Raw genomic sequence first — 21,847 nt, forward strand, 5'->3', positions numbered from 1 at the left:
TGTTTTAAGAAAAACTACCTAACCATTACTCGTTGCTATTATTCAATTTTCTCTCGATTATGTTTAGGCAAATGGTAAATTAATATATTAAACTTTCCATATCGTGGATTGTAAACTGTAAGCAACTAATTTCTGAAAAAATATATTCATTTATGACAACTAATTCTGAATTTGCATTTGATAGTATGACCACATGATCTTAGTTTGTTCATAGCAAACATACCTATATGGCTGAAGTTTGATTTATAATTTAAATATTGATAAAATTCTAAATTTTAATTGTTAAAGTTTTCCTTCTGAAAAGGAATTTATGTAATTTTTTGTTTGTTTAAAAGTAAACAAACACTGCTCATGATTTTATGAGTGGGATAAAGATCAGTGGTTTGGGAAGCACTTTCTTTAACGGGCTGTGAAAAACAAATGTTAGCTACTATTTAGCAGCGTTATATACATTTTCCCTCTCAAAACGTGAGCTAGGGGACTTCCCTGGCAGTCCAGTAGTTAAGACTTTGCCTTCCAATGCAGGGGGTGCGGGTTTGAACCCTGGTCAGGGAGCTAAGATCCCACATGCCTCCTGACCAAAAAACCAAAACATAATACAGAAGCAATGTTGTAACAAATTCAAAAAAGACTTAAAAAAAAAAGTGAACTAGGTCATCTGAGTGAATGGTGTATTTGTTTTCCACCTGCCAATATGGTGGCCTTAAGAGATCCCTGTCAGATACAACAGATTTTGATTTGTATTTTAATCTACTTTACAAGGTAACCCTCCTAGATATCTTATCCCAAATAAGCATAAAATTTAGGCTGTTTTCATGTGTCATTAACATAGGCCTTTGAGGTTGATAGTGCCAGTAAATTGTCATCTTATCTGTATATTATGAAAAATCTGACAATATAATCTAGACTTTAACTTTCATCAACGTTTACACTTTTTACTCAGATGGTTCATGGATCACAAATTAAGAAAATCCTGGGTTTAGAATCTGAAAGAAAGTAACTGCTCGGCACTGCTACGAGTAGTATGTTCTTAGGGCACATTCACTTACTATGAAGAGTTTCCCTCTAGAACATCTTTATTGCTAAAATGATTTTTAAACTTTTAAATTTTAAAAACTAAGTAGTAATTAGGACAGGTTATCAAAAACTAGAAAAATTCTAAAGCTGAGATTTAATAACTGCATAACAGAAAAAACAGATTCCAGAAGTATAAATCAGCAGGTGTGCTACAAGGTGAAGCTTTACGTTAAGGAATGCATGTTTAGATATTTACTCTCAGCACCTATGAAAAAGGAATTGGTTTGAGAACATTAAAATTATAACTATCAGTAAGAGAATGAAATTAAGTTTAAGTGTTTAAGACTAAAGAAAAGTGGGACTTCCCTAGTGGTCCAGTGGCTAAGACTCCGAGCTCCAAATGCAGGGGGGCCGAGTTCAATCCCTGGTCAGGGAACTAGATCCCACATGCTGCAACTGAGTTCGCATGCCGCAACTGAAGATCTCGAATGCCACTACGAAGATCCCGCATGCCACAACTAAGATCCGGCCCAGCCAAATAGATAAATAAATAAATAAATATTTAAAAAAAAAAAAAAACTAAAGAAAAGTTTTCTGGCAGTACCTCATAGTTGGAATTTTTATTCCTTAGTTGATAGTTCAGCAGGGACTCTATTTAGTAACATGGGGAGACATTATAAGATATCTAAATAGCAAATCTGTATGTACTCCTTTTATTGTGGTTCTAACCAGGACTTCCCTCCTTTCACTTTTCATTCACCACACATCATGTCACTGAGTTCATTACGCAAAGCATTTAGAACATTACCTGGCACACAGAGGGCACTGCTACTGTTGGTGCTGTAACCATCTAGGGTCAGGATGCCCTGTATATCTCGACACCTAAAGGGCTACGTGTGCGTCTAGAGAGAGCAGACAGATTTATTACAGACAGTACTGCATCAGTTAAGGGACATGTCACCATGGGGGGGTGAACTGTCCTCTGAGTAAGGTGACCAACTTATCCCCACCTGGCTGGATGCTCGCAGTTTTGGCACTGAAAGTTCAGAGAAATCCCTCAGTCCTGAGTAAACTGGGACGGCTGGTCACTCTACCTTGGATCCCATTTCTTCATCTTTAAAATGCAGGTAAAATAAAACCTACATCATAAGAGTATTATGAGGCTTAAATGGGGAAATAAGTGAACAGAGGAATGTATCATACCAGCCAAGAGCATGACGCTCGGCCCCCAGGTCTCGCCCTAGCTCTTTTCACCTAACTAGCTCCCCGCCTTGGGCAACTTACTTAACCTCCCCATGCCTCAGTTTCCTTTTAGGCACAATGAGATACCACCATTTACCTTGTAGGATTGCTGAGAGTTAAAATGCATGTCAGCTGTGCACAGCTGAGTAAGCACTAAGTAGATCATTATTATTGTCGTTAAAATACTCAGCCCATTTCCTAGCAATAGTAAACTGTTGATAAATGTTTATTATCTACTAGGAAGGTCTGTTTAAAAACAATGTAAAAACTAGGTTAGTGTTTTGGGGCTGTTTTTTCTTTTCTTAACTGGTCAGGGTTGTTGCTTTCTTTAGTGAACTCTTAGAGAGCTGCACATAATCATCGTATGTGAAGAGCTGTTGGAAAAGGGTAACAGGAGGTGGGCGACTGCCCTCCTTGGCCACACCCCCCCCGGGAACTTGGGGGCAGAAGAGCAACCGTCTACTGCAGGCCTGGCCCTACTGCTGCCCAACTACAGCACAGCACAGGATTTCCAGAGGTCTTACTTCAAAACTGAATGAAGAACCAGAACCACATGGCTTCTGCAAGGGAGACTGAACTGGCCTGAGCTTGAGGGAGAGGATGATGTGTCCACAACACCAGGGAGGCCAACTGACAAGTTTCATATGAGCAACAGCCCCTTCCCGATCACCACCTGGACCGGGAACTCCTGGAAGAGCTCCTTGGCCCGGGAATGCAGTCCAGCGTGGTGATACAGAAGGCTAGTTTTTGCGGTTAGCTGGTGGTATGTGGATGAGGGTCTTCTGGCCTCTGTTGGCTTTTCAGGACCGGCCTGGCTTCTTCACTGATTGGCTACGTTTTGTTTGATCTCACTGATGAGGGGGAAGGGGGAAGGGTGGGCGGACACCACCTATACCATGTAGTCTTCAAGCTACTGCGGTGCCAACACTGCCCTTGCACCCAACACTGTCCTCGACACGGCCATCTCTGCTGTCTGCCTGCCCTCATGCCAGCCCTGTGGCCCACGTCACGGAAACTGAAGGCAGGTACTCCCGCAGCTGTGTCGGAGTCCCGCGGCTTCTTGCACGGTCAGACTCCGAGGCCTACTGTCCTCGAGAGCTGTAGGGTCCACACTCGGCCCTTCCTACCTCATTCGCCTGCAGCTTTCTAGAGAAAACATTCATGGGCCTTAGGACAAGGTGAAATCAAAGCCGACTTGTTCCTCAGCTGAGTTGCTAAGGCAATCCGACAGACTGAGGTTTGCTGGCAGTTTCATTCTGGAAGCAGCATGCTGAGGGAGGCGTGGGACAGCAGTGACCAAAAGAAGAATTAAGCAAAGGTGTGGGTGGTGAAGGTGCTTATCCTGTCATCTGGTGGACGAAAAGCTTTCTGGAGCACTCCTGAATTACTGTCTCTCATTTATTAGTCACTGGAACAAATGAAGTGATGTGGTCCCTAGTTATTAAAACATCACACATCCAAAACAAGGGTGTGTTAACAGGATTCAGAAGCTAAAACAGTATCCTACATTCCAATTTGTCTTTCACTGAATCGACTTCAAATATGTAATTTGGGGGGAAGAGGGTAGGAGAAGGGAGGATTCATTGCTTGCAGCAAGGAGAACACGGAGGATCTTTCCCAAGCAGTGTCTCCAACTATGAAATATTTTTAGAGCTCATGCTACACAGATTAAAAAATTTTTTAAAGTATACAATTATTCGTAACCGTGGTAATAAAAAGGATTGTCTCCTTTCCTTCTCAATTTCTAATCTTTTAATGGATAGTTTAAAAAACCTCCACCACTATTAATCTATAGTTTAGTTTTTCATTTTCAAATTATACATTTAGGGACTTCCATGGCAGTCCAGTGGTTAAGACTCCACGCTTCCACTGCAGGGGGCACGGGTTCGATCCCTGGTCAGGGAACTAAGATCCCGCATGCCGCACGGCAGAGCCAAAAACAGTAATAAATTTACTCATTTTTTACATTTGCAAGAACTCCCACGTGCTTTTTGAAGCTCAGCTTATATCAAATTTTGATCCATAAGCCTAAAAAATTATTTAATAACCAGTAACTAGCATAGTATAAAAAGACTCCACATCAAAAGCTGAAATACAGCTGGAAATCAGAATTCCTTCATCACAGTGGTTCTCCTCGGGGGCTGATGCTGCCCCACAGGGACACCTGGCAGGGACGCATCTGCCAGCCCGGGGGGCGGGTGGAGGTGCTACTGACTCGGAGGGTAGAGACCACGGATGCTGCCCTGATCCTGCAGTGGACAGGACAGTCACCCGAACAAAGAACGATCAGGCCCCAATGGCAACAGAACCCCTAACGTGCACAACTGAAGAAGGGACGGTCAAACCATGCAGACGGCAAGCTGCGCCGTTCGGCACAGAGCACAGCCTGGATGGAGAAAGGCCGACTCCCAGCCACCGCCAGACACGGCAAGGGTCTCTAGCCACATCTATTTTGTGACCCTGTAATTAGTTAGCCCTTTCGGGTTGTGCTTATTTTCACAATGACAAGTAATGTTTTTTAGAAAATAAATATGGTATCTACTTCCACGTTTAGATTGTTCCTGAGTCACCGTGATGTTTTAACAGTTAAAAGAATTAAACAGTTCTACTTGCAGTGGTGTAACAAGTTTTAATTCAAAATAGACACTCTGAAAACAATAGGTAAAAAAAAAAAACTTAAACAAGCTCTTTGAATTTACAACAGAGCACACCAACAACCACACACCAGTTTCACGACTGCCTCAAAAATGTACATTACAGCAATGACATGCAGCTACTATATTTTAAAAATCCGTACGGTAACATTATCTTATTTCCCAGAGACTGTCTTATCTTCTGAGTATGTTGCACAGGTGCCTCTGCTGTTATCACCAGCACTACGACTTAAGGTCTAAACTGGATGGTCTCCATTACTGCTTCTGGTGCTTTAAGTTATTTTATATTGTGTGAAAAAACCAAGGCTTAGATGTCCAAAGGAGAGTAATACACTTGAGCTCCTTAGCAATACCCCACCCCATTAACCTGGACAACCAGGCGATGGGAAAGCCCATTTCCCCAAAATGAATACATTTACCTCTAGGAAACTGTCAGAGATTTAATATACCAACCAGGAGACTAGCTCCGGTCTACTCATTTCGCCTTGTCCCCTGAAAACCTGTGTTTAAATTTCAGTCAGTCGCCACACCCAGGGGCCAACATGTTATCCTGAGTAACGCAGTCCTTCCCTTTCACTGGTTTATGAACAGTTAGGTTAGGAGGAGAGCTTGTGTGTGTGTTTTCAGTGTTTGTTCTAAAGGCACTAAAGATTTATTGTCTTATCTTTGAATGGAGAAAAGACTTATCAGCGTATCAAAAAGAGGGGAAAAGTCTACACTGAGAAGTATTTTTGTACCTACAGAATTACTTTATTTGTAAAATAACTCTTGACTTATGAGCTTTAATACCAGACTTCAGGTTCAGTATATTTTTAACAAATGAAAACATTTGGTTTTCTGAGTTACAATCAAAAACAGCTATTAGGACAAACCTGAAAAAACGTAAATCAAAAGTATAATCTAATAAGCAAATACCTTACAAGAAGAAATCAGCATAAGTTAATGCAGTGCATCCTTAAGGAACCAGACATGTCACAGGGGCTTCTACTCACTTCTCTAAACATTTACTGTATCATCTGCTGCTACTTGTGAAGCTGAGGGAGAGCAGTTTTAATTCGCAGTTAATCAAGTATTCTGAAACAAGCTGAAATTTCCTTAAATGAAAAACAAACATATATAGATTTCAGTTTTTAGCATGATACTGACACTACTGGGAAAACAAGGCGTGCATGAAATATCAAAAGATTTAATTTACATGACAGAGGAAAAAATGAAAAACAACTGTTACAAAATCAAGCTGCAGGAAACAATAAATTTGAAAGAACTATTCACTTCTTTATAGAGAAGTCTTTCTGAGCACCTGAAATAAATCTAAAGAGCAGCATAAAGACCACTGAAATTGATTAGTTCAACATACAGTGAAGAAAATAACATTTTTTAAAATCTCAATTGAAAAAGACTACTAATTATCTAGTACTTTAGATTTCCTAATTTTTTTTTTTTTTACAAGTTTTGTGGTTGATAGTCAAAGTTCAATCTGTGTTTAACATTTTTAAGTTCAGACATATCAAAGCCTAAAAGTACAGAAGGCTTGTGATTTTTTATTGCTTTCATGCAAATATACCTTCTTTTTCCAAAAAATGAAGCCACGTCAATTTTCCACACCCATAAGAGTGAGGATAACAGTTCTATTTCCTTTTTACTGGGATATGGTCTCTTGTGGAAATAATCTCTAAGAAACTGCTTTTTTTCTTCATAAGAACGGTCTTCATATTTTTTAGGATTTAATGCTAAAATCTGGAGAGCATCATCATTAACGAGGGGTCCCTCCGTCCTGCTTTCATTCCTCTGTCTTTTAAAAGGCACGACACTCGTCACCTTCTCTGGGGACAGGTCTGTGTCAGCACTTATGATGAGAGGCCGCTGCTCGCCATCCCTCTGGTCTTCAGCCCCAAACTGGCCGTCGGGCATCTTTCTCTTCACAGAAAAACTGGAGTCGTGGATCACCTCACCATTGACGAAAAGCACTTCACTGTTCTCAATAAAATTAGGCTGGACCTGCAGGCCTGAGCTGCTGTCCTTTGGAGCGCTCCGACAGCGCAGGAGATGTATGGCAATGGCCGCCAGGGTCATGTTGCCCGTGTAAACCCCACAGCAGTGGATGCACTTGAAAGCCGGGGATTTCAAAATCGTGTGGACCGTTGGCGTTATGTGGTGCCGCTCCTTCAGATGCAGCTCGTACGCCTCGGCCGTCACGAAGGCGCCGAAGCAAAACGGGCAGGTCAGCGCCTGGCTGCCAGGCCTCCCGGGCGCACCCTCGGTCTGCGGCCTCACTTTGATGTACACGGGCACCAGTGACTTGGAGTGTATCCCAGCCAGGACGGCCAAGTAGACCTCCCGCTCACCCAGCTCCTCCCTGGGCAAGATGGTGATGAAGTCAAGGTGGGGAAACCGCAGGCTGCCGTTGGCATCGACATCCAGCTGAAATCCTTTGTCACTGTAGTCCACGGGCAGTCTCCTCTTCCCTAGGTGCACGGCCCTACTATGCTCTGAGAGGCCTTTAATGTCGTGGAACGTGCACGGGCAGAACAAGCACCCCAGGCCGTGCACCAGTAAGTGGCGGATAAGCTCCGCCTCTGAGACTAAGCACTTACAGGACAAACACCGAACTGTTTTCTCTCTCATCCACTTCAGAAATGGTGCACATGCCGCCAGCTTTTCCGGCTCCAGTGTTTCAGCGGATTTGGATTCGCTGTGCTTATGTGCCACTTCCATGTGGACCTGGTAGACATTGGAAGGGAAGAGCTCGTTGCAAACTGGACAGGTTTTCCACTGCTTTGCCTGTTTGAGCACCTGACTTGCCTCTGCCACAGCCGCAGAGGGCTGAACGAACACGTTCTGAGGGCCGTTCCCCACCGCTGGCGGGGAGGGCAGGCTGCCCACGGAGCCGGCCATCTGCGCGGCCGCGCCCGACTGCAGGAGCTGGATGGGCATCTGGGGAGGGGCAACAGTGGTGACACTTCCAGGGGGCACAGGCAGGGTGACAGATACTGGGGCAAGTGTGTATGTGGGAATCCCATTCACTTGTTTCCCTGTGGGTATTAGTTGTCTGAGAATAGAGCCTGACGTTAGGAAAGCGGTGTTTGGCGAAGCCCCGGGTCTAATGGGCTGATGTGCAGGCAGGATGTTGGTACTCACAGACTGATTAAGCTGCAGGACCCCCGGCCTCACTGGCTGGCCCACAGGAAGGACCCCTGACACGACAGGCTGACTGAGCTGAAGAACACCAGAGTTAATACCCTGGTTCACAGGGAGAACACCTGGCGAGACCGTCTGGCTGGGAGGAAGGAGCCCAGGTGGGACTACCGGACCTGCAGGGAGAACCCTCAGTGGGACCGTCTGGCCAGGAGGGAGCACCCGCGGCGGGACCGTCAGCCCAGGGGGGAGCACCCCCGATGGGGCCGCCTGGCCAATGGGGAGAACCCCTGACTGAACCACCTGGCCAGCGGGGAGAACCCCAGAAGTTGCCGTCTGTCCTGAAGGGATAACCCCAGCAGGGGTCATCTGTCCCGCAGGAAGGACCCCTGACGGGACTGTCCGACTCACAGAAATCACCCCTGGAGAGACCGCCTGAAGAACTCCAGGGGTGACAGAGGGATTGACAGGAAGGACACCGGACCCAACAGGTCTATTTACCGAAAGAACTCCAGGCCCAACTGGCCTGCTTATGGGCCCAACAGGCTGGTTGAGGGGCAAAACCCCCGGGCGGATGGTCTGGTTTATGGGGAGGACACCGGTTCCAACAGACTTATTTACAGGTCCCACTGGCTGACTCAAGGGCAACACAGGAGGGTTTGCTGCCTGATTAAGTGGAACTCCATGAGAGAGAAAGATAGGCTGAGGTGTTGAGGGCGGCAGAGTGAGGTTGCTCTGGCCCACTGGCAGAGTACTGGAGACCAGAGTCACATGAGACTGGGCAACGGCAGGCGGAGAGTGGGTGAGGCTTCCAGAAGCGCCCGAGGCCACAGTCACCGGAGGGGGTGCACCCTGAACGGGCTGTACCACGGTTTGGCTCTGACTGTTCTGCGGCAAGGCAAGGTGGAAGCAAGGAGGTGAGGCTGGGAGGCCCGGAGCACTGCTGTTGGATGGTACAGCCGCACGTGCAGCTGGTTTTGGAGCAATATGCATTTGCTTCGGAAGTCCAGTCTTCTTAATGTGTTCTGAGATCACAGACCTAAGCTTATTCTCCAAATCCCTGTGTATATCCGACGTCAAAATATGGTACATTAAAGCATCCTGGCTGCTGGAGTTGGCGTTGCACTTTTTACAGTAATACCTGTCGGATGGGGGCATCTTCTCTGTAGAAAGGGTGTCGTCAGCTCTTGGTTGCTCACCCATCTCCTCGGTTCTCAGGCCAAAGTAGGAATTAATTAAGTAGTGAAAATGGGCTACCAGCACATGCTTCTTCATGCTGTAGTACAGAGTGTTTGAAAAGTTACATTTTAAACATGTAAAGCTTATCACATCGCTCCTAGATGATTTAGTTTCACCTAAAATATTCACTGTGTAGTTCTGGACTTTCCGAGCAGGTGCATGAAACATTCTGAAGTGCCTTCCCACAACTCTGGGCTGAGAGGAAAACACACAGTTTGGACAAGGGATCACCAGCTCTTGGTCAATTTCATCTTCATGGTAACGATGTAAATGATTTTTGAATGAAGTAAGCACTTTTGTGGAGTATTTACAGAGGCTACAACAGTATGGTTTTGTTCGATATCTCTGTTAAAAGAAAAGAAAGTCAAGCATAGTTTAATAAAACTATCAGATGCTACACCTTCTACAGTTGACAAGTATATGATTCTTTTTCTTCTAACTGGCTAGATCTAGTGCTGTGTTGTAAGGGAAAAGTACCCACAGATAACGTGTAAATAACACTAGAGACCCTAATTCAAATTTTCACATGTCACAAAACAGTATTCTTTTCATTTTCTTTCCTTCTCAAACATTTAAAAATGTAACAACTATTCTCAGCATGTAGGCCATACAAACACAGTTTGGCCCCAAACTCACAGCTAGCTGAACCCTGTTTCCAAGCCAGCCATTAAACCACAAATCTCATTACTTAGTCCTATACTTTGAATTGATGCAGTCCTAACTGCATTAATTAAAATAAACTCAATTTTCTGCACGAAAAAGTTATTTTCTCCCCTTCTCATCCCACTTCTCTTAGTTCCAATGTTGTTTTTACTCCAAATTCTAAAACTTCTGGAATTTATCTAACATAACCAAACTTGCAAATTGTTAACCCCATCATCATTGTCTTCCACTTCCCAGATTCCTGGAGCAGGCAGGAGACACACGGACAGCGCATGGCACAAGCAAGTAGCAGTAAACCACGCGACAAGCACTGAAGAAAGAGGGCCTGTGCCTAACTCACGGTGAAGAATCCTGAGGTAAGTTCAGGCCACAGACTGTAACTCGGACAGTACGGTATTTCTCTGTAAGGCAAATATGGGAAATTCCACAAGCTTCGGGCACAGGAACAGACATCTGTAAAGCAGCTGGCCAACTGAGGAGCACGGTCTGCTCTAGCATCCGGGAAACCTTGCTGGTCTGACAACCTGGAGCAGTATGACAGCCTCCAGACCCCAGGGCTGGTGCCCCAGGAAACACGGGCCCTAGCTTCACAAAGGAGGAGGGTTAAGGTGCGGACAGGTTAAACGCTGGGGCAGAGGCCTTCCCGTTCTGCAACCCTTTTTTCAGCTATTGCAGTGGCCGCAGGCCACCCCCCTCCTTCCCAGATCTGTGCTCTCGTGACCGCTCTCTTTCATACACACATACACATACTCCCCTCCTGTGGGTTTTGTCACCTTCTTTCCTAGTCATGCAGTTCTCCTCTTGGGTCACTGGTCAGAGAAACCACCCAAACACATTCAACAACATGTTACTATTGCCTTCCCAGCAATTAGAAATCCCAGGTTCTGGCACTTCCAGGAGGATCTATAATAAAACTAGGGCAACAGCCAACCACAGATCACAAAGTAAAAAAAACATTTTTCACTGATTCTGACACACTCTTCCCCCCATACTTTAATATCTCTGAAATCTGAAAACACCTTATAACTGACAGTTCAATGCTGCAACACAGCTTAAGTGTGAAGTATTACTTTAGTTTCATTAGTGGTTCATTTTAAAATGGTGCATCTTATACTCCACAAAATGCTGTACTGAAAAACCAGATACTTAATGAACATTACACCCAATTAAAGAGTCAATAGCACTTACTGACAACTTGTTACTATCTGTTAGTATTGAACAGATCTTTGGGTTAAGAAAAGATTTCTTAAATATGACACCATAAGTATGATCCATAATAGAAAACAATGACAAACAGGACTTCATCAAAGTAAGAAATCTGCTCTTTGAAAGACACTGTTTAAAAGATAAAAAGACAAGCCACAGGCGAGGAGACAATATTTGCAAACCACATATCTAATAAAGGAATTGTGTCCAGAATCATTTTTGTGGACATGTTCAAGTCTCAGTAAGAAAACATATAACCCAATTTTTAGAAAACTGGCAAAACATTTTAAGCATCAAATACTTTAAAGTAAAGAGGGTATCCAGATGCCAAACACACGAAAAGATGCTCAACATCATTAGTCACTAGGGAAATGCAAATTAACACCAGAGAAGATACCACTACAAACCTATTAAAATGGAAAATAAACAGTAAGTCCGTAAGCACAAAATCCCTGACAAAATATTCAGAGAAAAACTTGTATGTGAAAGTTCTAGGACAGTGAGCCCTTGGTTCACTGTAACAGATTTAGAAAAAATAACCAAGGAGAGAAGCAGAGAAGAAGTGGAGCCAGGTGTTCTGGGTGCCGGTGGAAACCCTGTGCCCGTGACAGTCCCTATCTCCCCGTCAGCCTAAGGCCTCGTCCTCAGGTCCCACAACAGCTGGGCGCCATCACCTGGGCTCCATCACCTGACATAACCTGAGCGTCTCCGTCCCAAACCCAAAAGTCCAACACATCTCATTTCTCTGCAGCACGAGCCGCATAATCCAGCAGGGTCACACTTTTCTGCTACGGTGCCCGAAACCGTCTCTGTTCACATATCCTATTACCCAGAGACAAATTAAAGCAAGAAGCTACCTACGGCACAGAGAGGGGTAAGGTACTGAAACGAGCAGACCACACAGCCTCCACCGTGCCAGGCAACAGTGGTTTATTGGGTTTTTTTCTCAATATGGTATCTACTTAACAAATTCAATCTCCACTCTTTCATAATCGTTATTTAACTTTTTATGCCAGGCCCTATTCACCCGAACAAAAACATAAACTCCCTGAGGAAAAGAACCCTAACTTTCACCTCTTTGTATCAAGCACTCAAAGTTTTACCTACTTTGTAACAGGAATTCAAAAAATGTTTCCTGATGAAAAGCATATAATTATACATTATACTGCACGTTATGTTACAGAATCTTTTAAGAATTCGGATGAGAAAAATCAGGGAGGCCCAAGAAAATATTCACAAAGCCAAGGTCTTCAAAACAAGGCGTATTTGAATAGCCATGAGCTGCTCTGAGCAGAATAACCGAATCAAAGCAGTTTCAAGGAATCCTGTGTCTGTGGGTAGAGAGGGGAGTGTCGGGTTAAGGAGGATAAGAGACACAAAACAGAGGCAGAAAGCAGGACTCAGGAGGACAAGGTGACAACGGAAATGTTTTTAAATAAAATTCTGACAGCAAAATGACTCACTGGCTACAGGAACTTGTTTTTAAAGCCAGAATTCCCAAGGCCAACATGACCTGGCCTAACGGGCTGGGGGAGCGGCGAGGGGGACAGTGAAGTCGTATCTGGGACGCGCTGGTTGGGCGCTGACGAAGGTGCTAGCCCAGTGGCTGGGGGGAAGGAAGGGTTTTCCAGAAGAAAACACTTTAAGAAGGAGAATTCAGCAGTATGTCACATATTTTAGCTCGAATCTGTTTAAGTGTGAGGCTTCAAATTATTATAAACTGTGTTCCTCGATTCAAACTCCATATTCTTATTTTAATTTTTGAAACCAGGATGTATCTTCATTACATATAAAGTCATGACATTTCTTTTTACTGAGAATAGTTATATAAATCAGAAGCCCTTCTTACATCAGAGACATATAATAATCAAGGACAAATAATAGTTTCACTACATCACTTTACCAACTTGATAAGCGGAAAACTCTCAAAGCATCAATAATCCTATATTACAAAACGTTTAACTTTTTCTTTCTACTTCCCTGAATATTTACACTACACCTCCTCCTCCTCCCATTCATTCATCTGCAACCCCAAAACATATGATGTTCCTCAGAACTAAATTGACACTTACCCCCAAGTTCTGAGGAAACATGAAAATCAAAAATAAAAATACATACCACTTTCTTTCCAGAAGGTTCCCAGAGAGAAATATCTCCCCATGATGTGTTATAAAAGTACTTCTCTCCTGGATCAAAGCCTTTAAGGTCCTTTTAAAAAGGGAGAAAAAGAGAGATTATTACATAATTTCAGAAGATAAAGAAATATTTAATTAGAACCTGATGGGATTACTTGGCACCTAAGAAATCTACTTGGGAAGAGTGAAATGAAAATGCAGCCCATGGCAAGTTGTGACAGAGTTCCCATCAAGTTGGAGACCTGGGGAAAATGTTGAAATAATCCAAGTTAATATTACAGTTTTTGTACCTCAGCAGCGGCCTTTTAATTTATGCCAAGTACTTACTGAGTTTACACTTGAATAGTAAATGAATATGTCTTCCGAGTTTCTACAATGTCTTAAATTCAATGCACATTTTTTTCTTCCTTTCCCATCCTTTCTTGTTTGTAGTTCATTAAACCGTCCTATTACAGAGTTGATTTCCTTCCTGGCCGTACTTGTTAGGGTGCTGGATTTTTTCCCATGTCTTTAGTCTTCCGTAAATTCAAAAATATACATAAATATATATTTTTTTTAAAAGTTACAGTTTTATAAGAAATAAACAGATGAGATTTCCACAAGTAAGTTTTGAAAGAGAGAAACTGCATGAGCAGACACTGTCTTCCATCAGCGCGAGCACCACGGAGAAGAGTGTCAGGGTGGGGAATGACGCAGGGGCTCAAGTGTGTGGCTAACACCACCACAGGGACGGCAAGACGGAAAGGGACGTGACTCTGAGACCCGAAAGCCAGATGCAGCAGGATCTAGACTGAATTCCGCTTCAAAGAGACAGAATGTGAAAAATATTTGGGGGGAACTGTAGAAATCTGAATATGGACTGGGTATTAGATAGGATGAACATTTAATGACACAGAAAGATGAAGGTAACTGAAAAAAGCAAGCAATAAAAAAGAGTGACCGATATGAGCTCACTGTGGTAAATACTACACACATTTATATTTATATGTTTACACACATAAAGAGAAAGCTAAATCTCTAAATCTCTTTTTATTTTCTAAAGAAATGATAACCTGTACTTTCTAACTTTCACAGTATATATTACTGGGTTTTTTTTAATAATTAAAGATTATTTTAATATAAAATAAAGAATTAGTTAAGCCAGAGAATGATAATTAATATCACATCTGCCTTGGACTATACCTAGGCTAATAACATTGCTACCAAGTCAATTCAGAACTAGAGAAAAGTGCAAATTATTACAAGGATTTAAATTGGATAAAACACTGCTTTTATTGTGAGGTTTGTAACATATATAGAGGTAAAATATATGACAACAATAGCACAAAGGCTGGAAGGGGAAATGAAAGCATGCTGCTGTAAGGTTCTATACAGTATGTGAAGCAGTATTATATGAGGAAGGTACCCACAAAGTATAGCTAATAAGCCAGAAATGGAGATAATATGGAATCATAAAAATATTCATCCAAACGAAAGCAGAAAAAGAATAAAAAGAACAAAGAACAGATGAGATAGGTAAAAACAAACAGGGAGATGGGAAATTTAAACCCAATCATGTCAACAATCACATTAATAACAGGGGTTGGTAAACTGTTTCTGTAAAGAGTCAGATGATAAATATTTAAGGCTTTGACAGCCATGCAGTCTCTGTTTGATACAACTACTCAATCCCACCATTGTGCACAAAAGCAGCCATAGACAATATGTAAACACTAATAAGCATGGCTGTATTCCAAGAAACTTTATTTATAAAATGGGCAGCAAGCCAGATTTGGCCCATGGGCCACAGTTTGCCTACCTCTGGTCTAAACACTCAAATAAGAGGTAGAGAATGTCAGATTGGGTTAAAAACCACGATCCAATTATATGCTGTCTACGAAAGTCTCACTTCAAATACAAAAACAGCAAATTTATCAATGCCTGCAACTTTCTTTGAAATACATCAAAAAATGAGATAAAATGATGAGTATAGATATATATTCATGTTAATTTTGTAGACTTTACGTGGTAGGTACATGGGTTTTCACAGTACAACCCTTTCAGTATTTCTGTAGGCTTAAATTTTTCATAAGAAAACACTGGAAAAGGAAGAGGGAAGCAGTAATGTTCTATCACAGGCGATGAGAAGAGTTTAAAGGAAAGAGTGCTTTCCATTGTCAGATGCAGGAAAAAAAGAGCTAGTAAGAAAAAAAACAATTATTAGGAAATAAATGGATTAAGAATATTTCAATATATTTTTGTACATAAGATGTAGAAACATAGGTTAACACATTTTAAAAAATCTGTTTATACATATACAGGTCTCAGAAGATTGACATGGGGTGGGTTCAGTGCACCCTTTTTGTTGAAGCTTCCCTAATTTAGATGCAGCAACCCCAAATTTGTAAACATTGGTTGAAATGTTCTCATCTAATCTGTAACTTGACGCACAGAAGTTAAGTGCACGAGCTGCCTCAGAAATGGCAGCCCCGAGCAGAACAGCACAGAAAGGAACGTGGTGCAGTGCAGGGAGAAGCAAGAGCAAGAGTAGTCAAGCCTTTGCACCAAAGGCAGACCCTTGGGGCTTCTACGGGGGGAGAATGGTACCTCCAGGAAGAGCCTCAGAGTGGACAGGATGCAACAGAAGACTGGTGGGAAAAAAAGGCTCACAAGGTAATAACCCACTAGGCGACACAAAGGCGAAAATGACCATGGATCCAAATTTCTACTAGACAGTCAACATTAATTCCTTCTATCTCATCCTCCCTCAATAAATCTGAGAGATACTTTGAAACTCTAACCTAGGGACCTTCTTTTTTTGACCCCCTTTTTCCCTACCGCTTCTTTAAAGGTTTCTGGCCTCCATGTGACAGTATTTGTATCTCGGGTAGCTGTTAATTGAGAAAACAGAGGATGACAAAAGCTGACAGGAAGAGTAATACTTTTAAATAAATTTGGACTTTTAAATAAATTTGGATAATATTAATCACCTCAGTATCTATGAACATTTGATATATATCAGTAATTTAATGGGAGAGATTACTTTCAATTCTCAGACAATGCTTCATTTGAATTTGCAGCCACCAGAGAAATTGTAGTAACTCCCTAATAACGTCATGATTCCTCAAGGGTCCACATCATACATTAGAAATCTCTCCTCTAAGCAACACATACATCATACACAGAAAGAACATCCAACGTCTCTTCCACTTCCCCACTGATTACATTTGTGTTCTTTTTTTTCTTTTAATCAAGCAACCCAGTACTAGTTTCCTCTACATTTTAATGAGATTCAAGGGATGGGCCTGCCTAACGAGGCTGACCAAGCAACGAAAAGCATGGTCAGGACCGATCCCTGATGTGGATCCAGAGTTCTGAAAAAAAACTTCTTTTAGGGTTTTACACGGGGAAACCTGAGTAAAATAACGAAGGTAATCGAAAACATACTAAGGGCAAGTGCAGAAGAAAGTTTCACATGACTATTTTACAGCATTAAAATGTAATTCAGGGAAAACTCATGTGATTTAATTCTCAGCTTCCTGGTGTTCACAACTGAACAGCTTCCTGGCTGCATATCAAAATTAAAATGACCTGGGAACTCAGCAAAGATAAATAAAAGAGAGAATCAAAGAAACCAAAAGTTGTTTCTTTGAAAAGATCAACAAAATTTACAAATGTTGGGACTTCCCTGGTGGCCCAGTGGTTAAGAATCCGCCTGCCAATGCAGGAGACACAGGTTCGAGCCCTGGTCCGAGAAGATCCCACATGCCACAGAGCAACTAAGCCCGTGCGCCACAACTACTGAGCCTGCACTGTAGAGCCCATGCTCCACAACAAGAAGCCACCGCACTGCAACGAAGAGTAGCCCCCACCCCCGCTCACTGCAACTAGAGAAAGCCCACGTGCAGCAATGAAGACCCAATGCAGCCAAAAGTAAGTAAGCAAATAAATAAATAAATAAATAATACATGTTTAGCTAGACTGACAGAAAAGAGAGAGAAAATAAAAATAAGTAAAATCAGAAATGAAAATGGGGACTTACACTGACCTTATGGAAATAAGAGGATTAGAGGAGAATACTAGCAACAACTATATACAAACAAAATAGATAAACTAAATGAAACAAACTCTTAGAAACACACTAATTACCCAAACTGATTAAAGAAATAGAAAATTTCAACAGACCTATAACAAGTAGAGATTGAAACACTAATGAAAAACACCAAAGCAAAGCAAAGTCCAGGACGAGATGGTTTCACTGATGAATTCTACCAAACATTTAAAGAAGAATTAACACCAGTTCCTGTCAAACTCTTCTCCCCAAAACAGAAGAGGAGGTAACACTTCCTAACTTATTTTATGTGGCCAGCATTACCCTAATGCCAGAGCCAAATAAAGACATCACAAGAAAAGAAAATTACAGACAAATATTCCTTATGAATGAAAATGAAAACTCTTAACAGAATACTAGCAAACAAGACCCTACAGTATATTAAAGATTATACACTATGACCAAGTGGGATTTATACCAGGAATGCAAGGGGGACTCAGCATAAGGAAATCTATCAGTGTAATATACCAAAGTTAATAGAATGAAAGAAAAAAACCCACACAATCACCTCAACTGACAGAGAAGGCATCTGACAAAATCCTACACCCTTTCATGATTAAAAAAAACACCCAGAAAACTAGAATAGAACTTTCTCAACAGGATAAAGGACATTGATGAAAGCCATAATATTCAATGGTGAAACACTGAAAGCTTTCCCCCTAAGAATGGGAACAAGACAAGGATGCCTGCTTTCACCACTACTATTCAATATCCTACTGGTGTCCCAGCCAGAGCTATTAGGCAAGAAAAACAAATAAAAGGTATCCACATTTAAAGGGAAGCAGTAAAACTATTTCTATTCACAGATGATATGATTCTATATATATATATATATAGAAAACACCTAAGAATCCACAGTAAGCTACCAGAGGTAATGATAAATTCAGTAAAACTGCAGGGTACAAAATCAGCATACAGAAGTTAGTTGTGTTTCTATACACCTATAAAGAAAAATCTGAAAAGGAAATTAAGATAACAATACCATCTACATACCATCATTTACAATACCATCTAAAATAATAAAATGCGTAGGTATAAATTTAACCAAGGAGGTGGAAGTCTTGTACACTGAAATCTACAAAACATTATTGAAAGACATTAAAGACCTAAATTAATAGAAAGACATCCTTTGCTGATGGGTAGGAATATTGCTAAGATGTCAATACTATCCAACATGATCTACAATATAATCCCAATCAAAATTCCAACAGTCTCTTGCAGAAATGGAAATGTCAATCCTTAAATTCATATGGAATTGAAAAGGGCCCCTAACGGCCTATAAAATATTGGGGGAAGAAAGAAAACAACAACATAGTTTTGGAAGTTTTAGCCACAGCAATCAGAGAAGAAAAAGAAATAAAAGGAATCCAAATAGGAAAAGAAGAAGTAAAACTGTCACTGTTGGCAGATGACATGACAGTATACATAGAGAGTCCTAAAGATGCTACCAGAAAACTACTAGAGCTAACCAATGAATTTGGTAAAGCAGCAGGATACAAAATTAATGCACAGAAATCTCTTGCACTCCTATACAATAATGATGAAAAATCTGAAAGAGAAATTAAGGAAACACTCCCATTTACCATTGCAACAAAAAGAATAAAACACCTAGGAATAAACCTACCTAAGGAGACAAAAGACCAGTATGCAGAAAACTGTAAGACACTGATAAAAGAAATTAAAGATGATACAAACAGACGGAGAGATATACCATGTTCTTGGATTGGAAGAATCAACATTGTGAAAATGACTATACTACCCAAAGCAATATACAGATTCAGTGCAATCCCTATCAAACTACCAATGGCATTTTTCACAGAACTAGAACAAAAAATTTCACAATTGGTGTGGAAACACAGAAGACCCCAAATAGCCAAAGCAATCTTGAGAAAGAAAAACAGGGCTGGAAGAATCAGGCTCCCTGACTTCAGACTATACTACAAAGCTACAGTAATCGAGACAGTAAGGTACTGGCACAAAAACAGAACTACAGATCAATGGAACAGGATAGAAAGCCCAGAGATAAACCCACGCACACATGGTCACCTTATCTTTGATAAAGGAGGCAAGAATATACAATGGAGAAAAGACAGCCTCTTCAATAAGTGGTGCTGGAAAAACTGGACAGCTACATGTAAAAGAATGAAATTAGAACACTCCCTAACACCATACACAAAAATAAACTCAAAATGGATTAAAGACCTAAATGTAAGGCCAGACACTAACAAACTCTTAGAGGAAAACATAGGCAGAACACTCCATGACATAAATCACAGCAAGATCCTTTTTGACCCACCTCCTAGAGAAAGGGAAATAAAAACAAAAATAAACAAATGGGACCTAATGAAACTTAAAAGCTTTTGCACAGCAAAGGAAACCTTTGCAGAAATGGAAATGTCAACCCTTAAATGAAACAAGACGAAAAGACAACCCTCAGAATGGGAGAAAATATTTGCCAACAAAGCAACTGACAAAAGACTAATCTCCAAAATATACAAGCAGCTCATGCACATCAATATCAAAAAAACAACCAACCCAATCCCAACATGGGCAGAAGACGTAAATAGACATTTCTCCAAAGAAGATATACAGATTGCCAACAAACACATGAAAGGATGCTCAACATCACTAATCATTAGAGAAATGCAAATCAAAACTACAATGAGATATCATCTCACACGGGTCAGAATGGCCATCATCAAAAGATCGACAAACAATAAATGCTGGAGAGGGTGTGGAGAAAAGGGAACCCTCTTGCAGTGTTGGTGGGAATGTAAATTGATATAGCCACTATGGAGGACAGTATGAAGGTTCCTTAAAAAACTAAAAATAGAACTACCATATGACCCAGCAATCCCACTACTGGGCATATACCCTGAGAAAACCATACTTCAAAAAGAGTCATGTACCACAATGTTCATTGCAGTACTATTTACAACAGCCAGGACATGGAAGCAACCTAAGTGTCCATCGACAGATGAATGGATAAAGAAGATGTGGCACATACATACAATGGAATATTACTCTGCCATAAAAAGAAACGAAATTGAGTTATTTGTAGTGAAGTGGATGGACCTAGAGTCTGTCATACAGAGTGAAGGACGTCAGAAAGAGAAAAACAAATACCGTATGCTAACACATATATATGGAATCTTAAAAAAAAAAAAAAAAGATTCTGAAGAACCTAGTGGCAGGACGGGAATAAAGACGCAGATGTAGAGAATGGACTTGAGGACACGGGAGGGAGAAGGGTAAGCTGGGACAAAGGGAGAAGAGTGGCATGGACATATATACACTACCAAATGTAAAACAGATGGCTAGTGGGAAGCAGCCGCATAGCACAGGGAGATCAGCTCGGTGCTTTGTGACCACCTAGAGGGGTGGGATAGGGAGGGTGGGAGGGAGACGCAAAAGGGAGGAGAAATGGGGATATCCGTATATGTATAGCTGATTTACTTTGTTATACAGCAGGAACTAACACACCATTATAAAGCAATTATACTCCAATAAAGATGTTAAAAAAAAACAAAAAAAGAACAAAGTTGGAGAGCTCACACTTCCCAATTTCAAAACTTATCACAAAACTACGGTAATCAAAACAGTGTAATACTAACATAAGGATAGACATATAGATTAATGGACTAGAATTGAGAGTTCAGAAATAAATCCATGCATCTATGGCCAAATCATTTTCTACAAGGCTGCCAAGTCCATTCAATGTGGGAAAAATTAGTCAAATAAATGGCACTGGGACAACTGGATTTCCACATGCAAAAGAATAAAGTTAGACCCCTATATCACACCATATACAAAATTAATTCAAAACAGATCAACACCTAAACAGAAAGAACTACAACCATAAAATTCTTAGAAAAAAACATAGGAGAAAATCTTCTTGACTTGAATTTGGCAATGGATTCTTAGATACTACATAGAAAGCATTGCAAACACAAAAATAAATTGGACCTCATCAAAATTTAAAACTTTTGTGCATCAAAAGATATTACCAAGAAAGTAAAAAGAATGGGAGAAAATATCTACAAAACATATCTAATAACGGTTTAATATCCAGAATACATAAAAAACTACAACTCAACAACAAAAAGACAAACAATCCAATTTAAAAATGGGCAAAAGAGTTGAGTACTCATCTCCAAAGATACACAAAAGTACAATAAGCACATGAAAAGATGCTCAACATCATTAGTGGCCACAATGGCAAGGGAGGGAGAGACTGAAAGAGAGAACAAATGTTAGCAAGGCTGTGGGTAAACTGGACGCCTCATGCATGGCTGGTGGGAACTGAAAAAGGTGCAGCCACTGTGGAAACAGTTAGGTGGTTCCTCAAAAAGCTAAACAATTATTACATGACCCAGCAATTCTCTGAGGTATATACCCTAAAACTGAAAACAGGGACTCAAACAGATACCTGTGAGCCAAAGTTCACCGCAGCATTATTCACAACT

The 21,847-nt window shown here is 41.2% G+C and overlaps 2 protein-coding genes across 7 annotated transcripts in view; one reads left to right on the forward strand and one right to left on the reverse strand.

Moving 5' to 3' along the window:
- The window catches only part of PARD6G (par-6 family cell polarity regulator gamma), a 137,371-nt gene extending 126,586 nt beyond the window's left edge, over nt 1-10,785 (forward strand). For 2 of the 4 annotated variants that reach the window (XR_014240070.1, XM_082408976.1), the window contains one exon: nt 10,188-10,785. The gene's annotated coding sequence lies outside the window, so the exon portion shown is untranslated. Of the gene's footprint in view, nt 1-2,591; nt 5,019-10,187 lie in introns of those variants that run through there. The other 2 variants (XR_014240071.1, XR_014240072.1) reach the window with 1 other exon arrangement.
- Nucleotides 4,873-21,847, reverse strand: part of ADNP2 (ADNP homeobox 2) — a 30,897-nt gene continuing 13,922 nt past the window's right edge. For 2 of the 3 annotated variants that reach the window (XM_082408972.1, XM_082408971.1), the window contains exons 3-4: nt 13,275-13,364; nt 4,873-9,632 (exon numbers count right to left, since the gene is read on the reverse strand). In XM_082408972.1, the coding sequence (XP_082265098.1) occupies nt 6,357-9,632; nt 13,275-13,364 (3,366 nt within the window). In that variant the 3' untranslated portion in view covers nt 4,873-6,356. Of the gene's footprint in view, nt 9,633-13,274; nt 13,365-13,618; nt 13,799-21,847 lie in introns of those variants that run through there. The other variant, XM_082408973.1, reaches the window with a different exon arrangement.

Source organism: Balaenoptera borealis (assembly GCF_965194805.1).
Source record: "Balaenoptera borealis genome assembly, contig: HAP1_SCAFFOLD_601, whole genome shotgun sequence".
Classification (NCBI taxonomy): domain Eukaryota; kingdom Metazoa; phylum Chordata; class Mammalia; order Artiodactyla; family Balaenopteridae; genus Balaenoptera; species Balaenoptera borealis.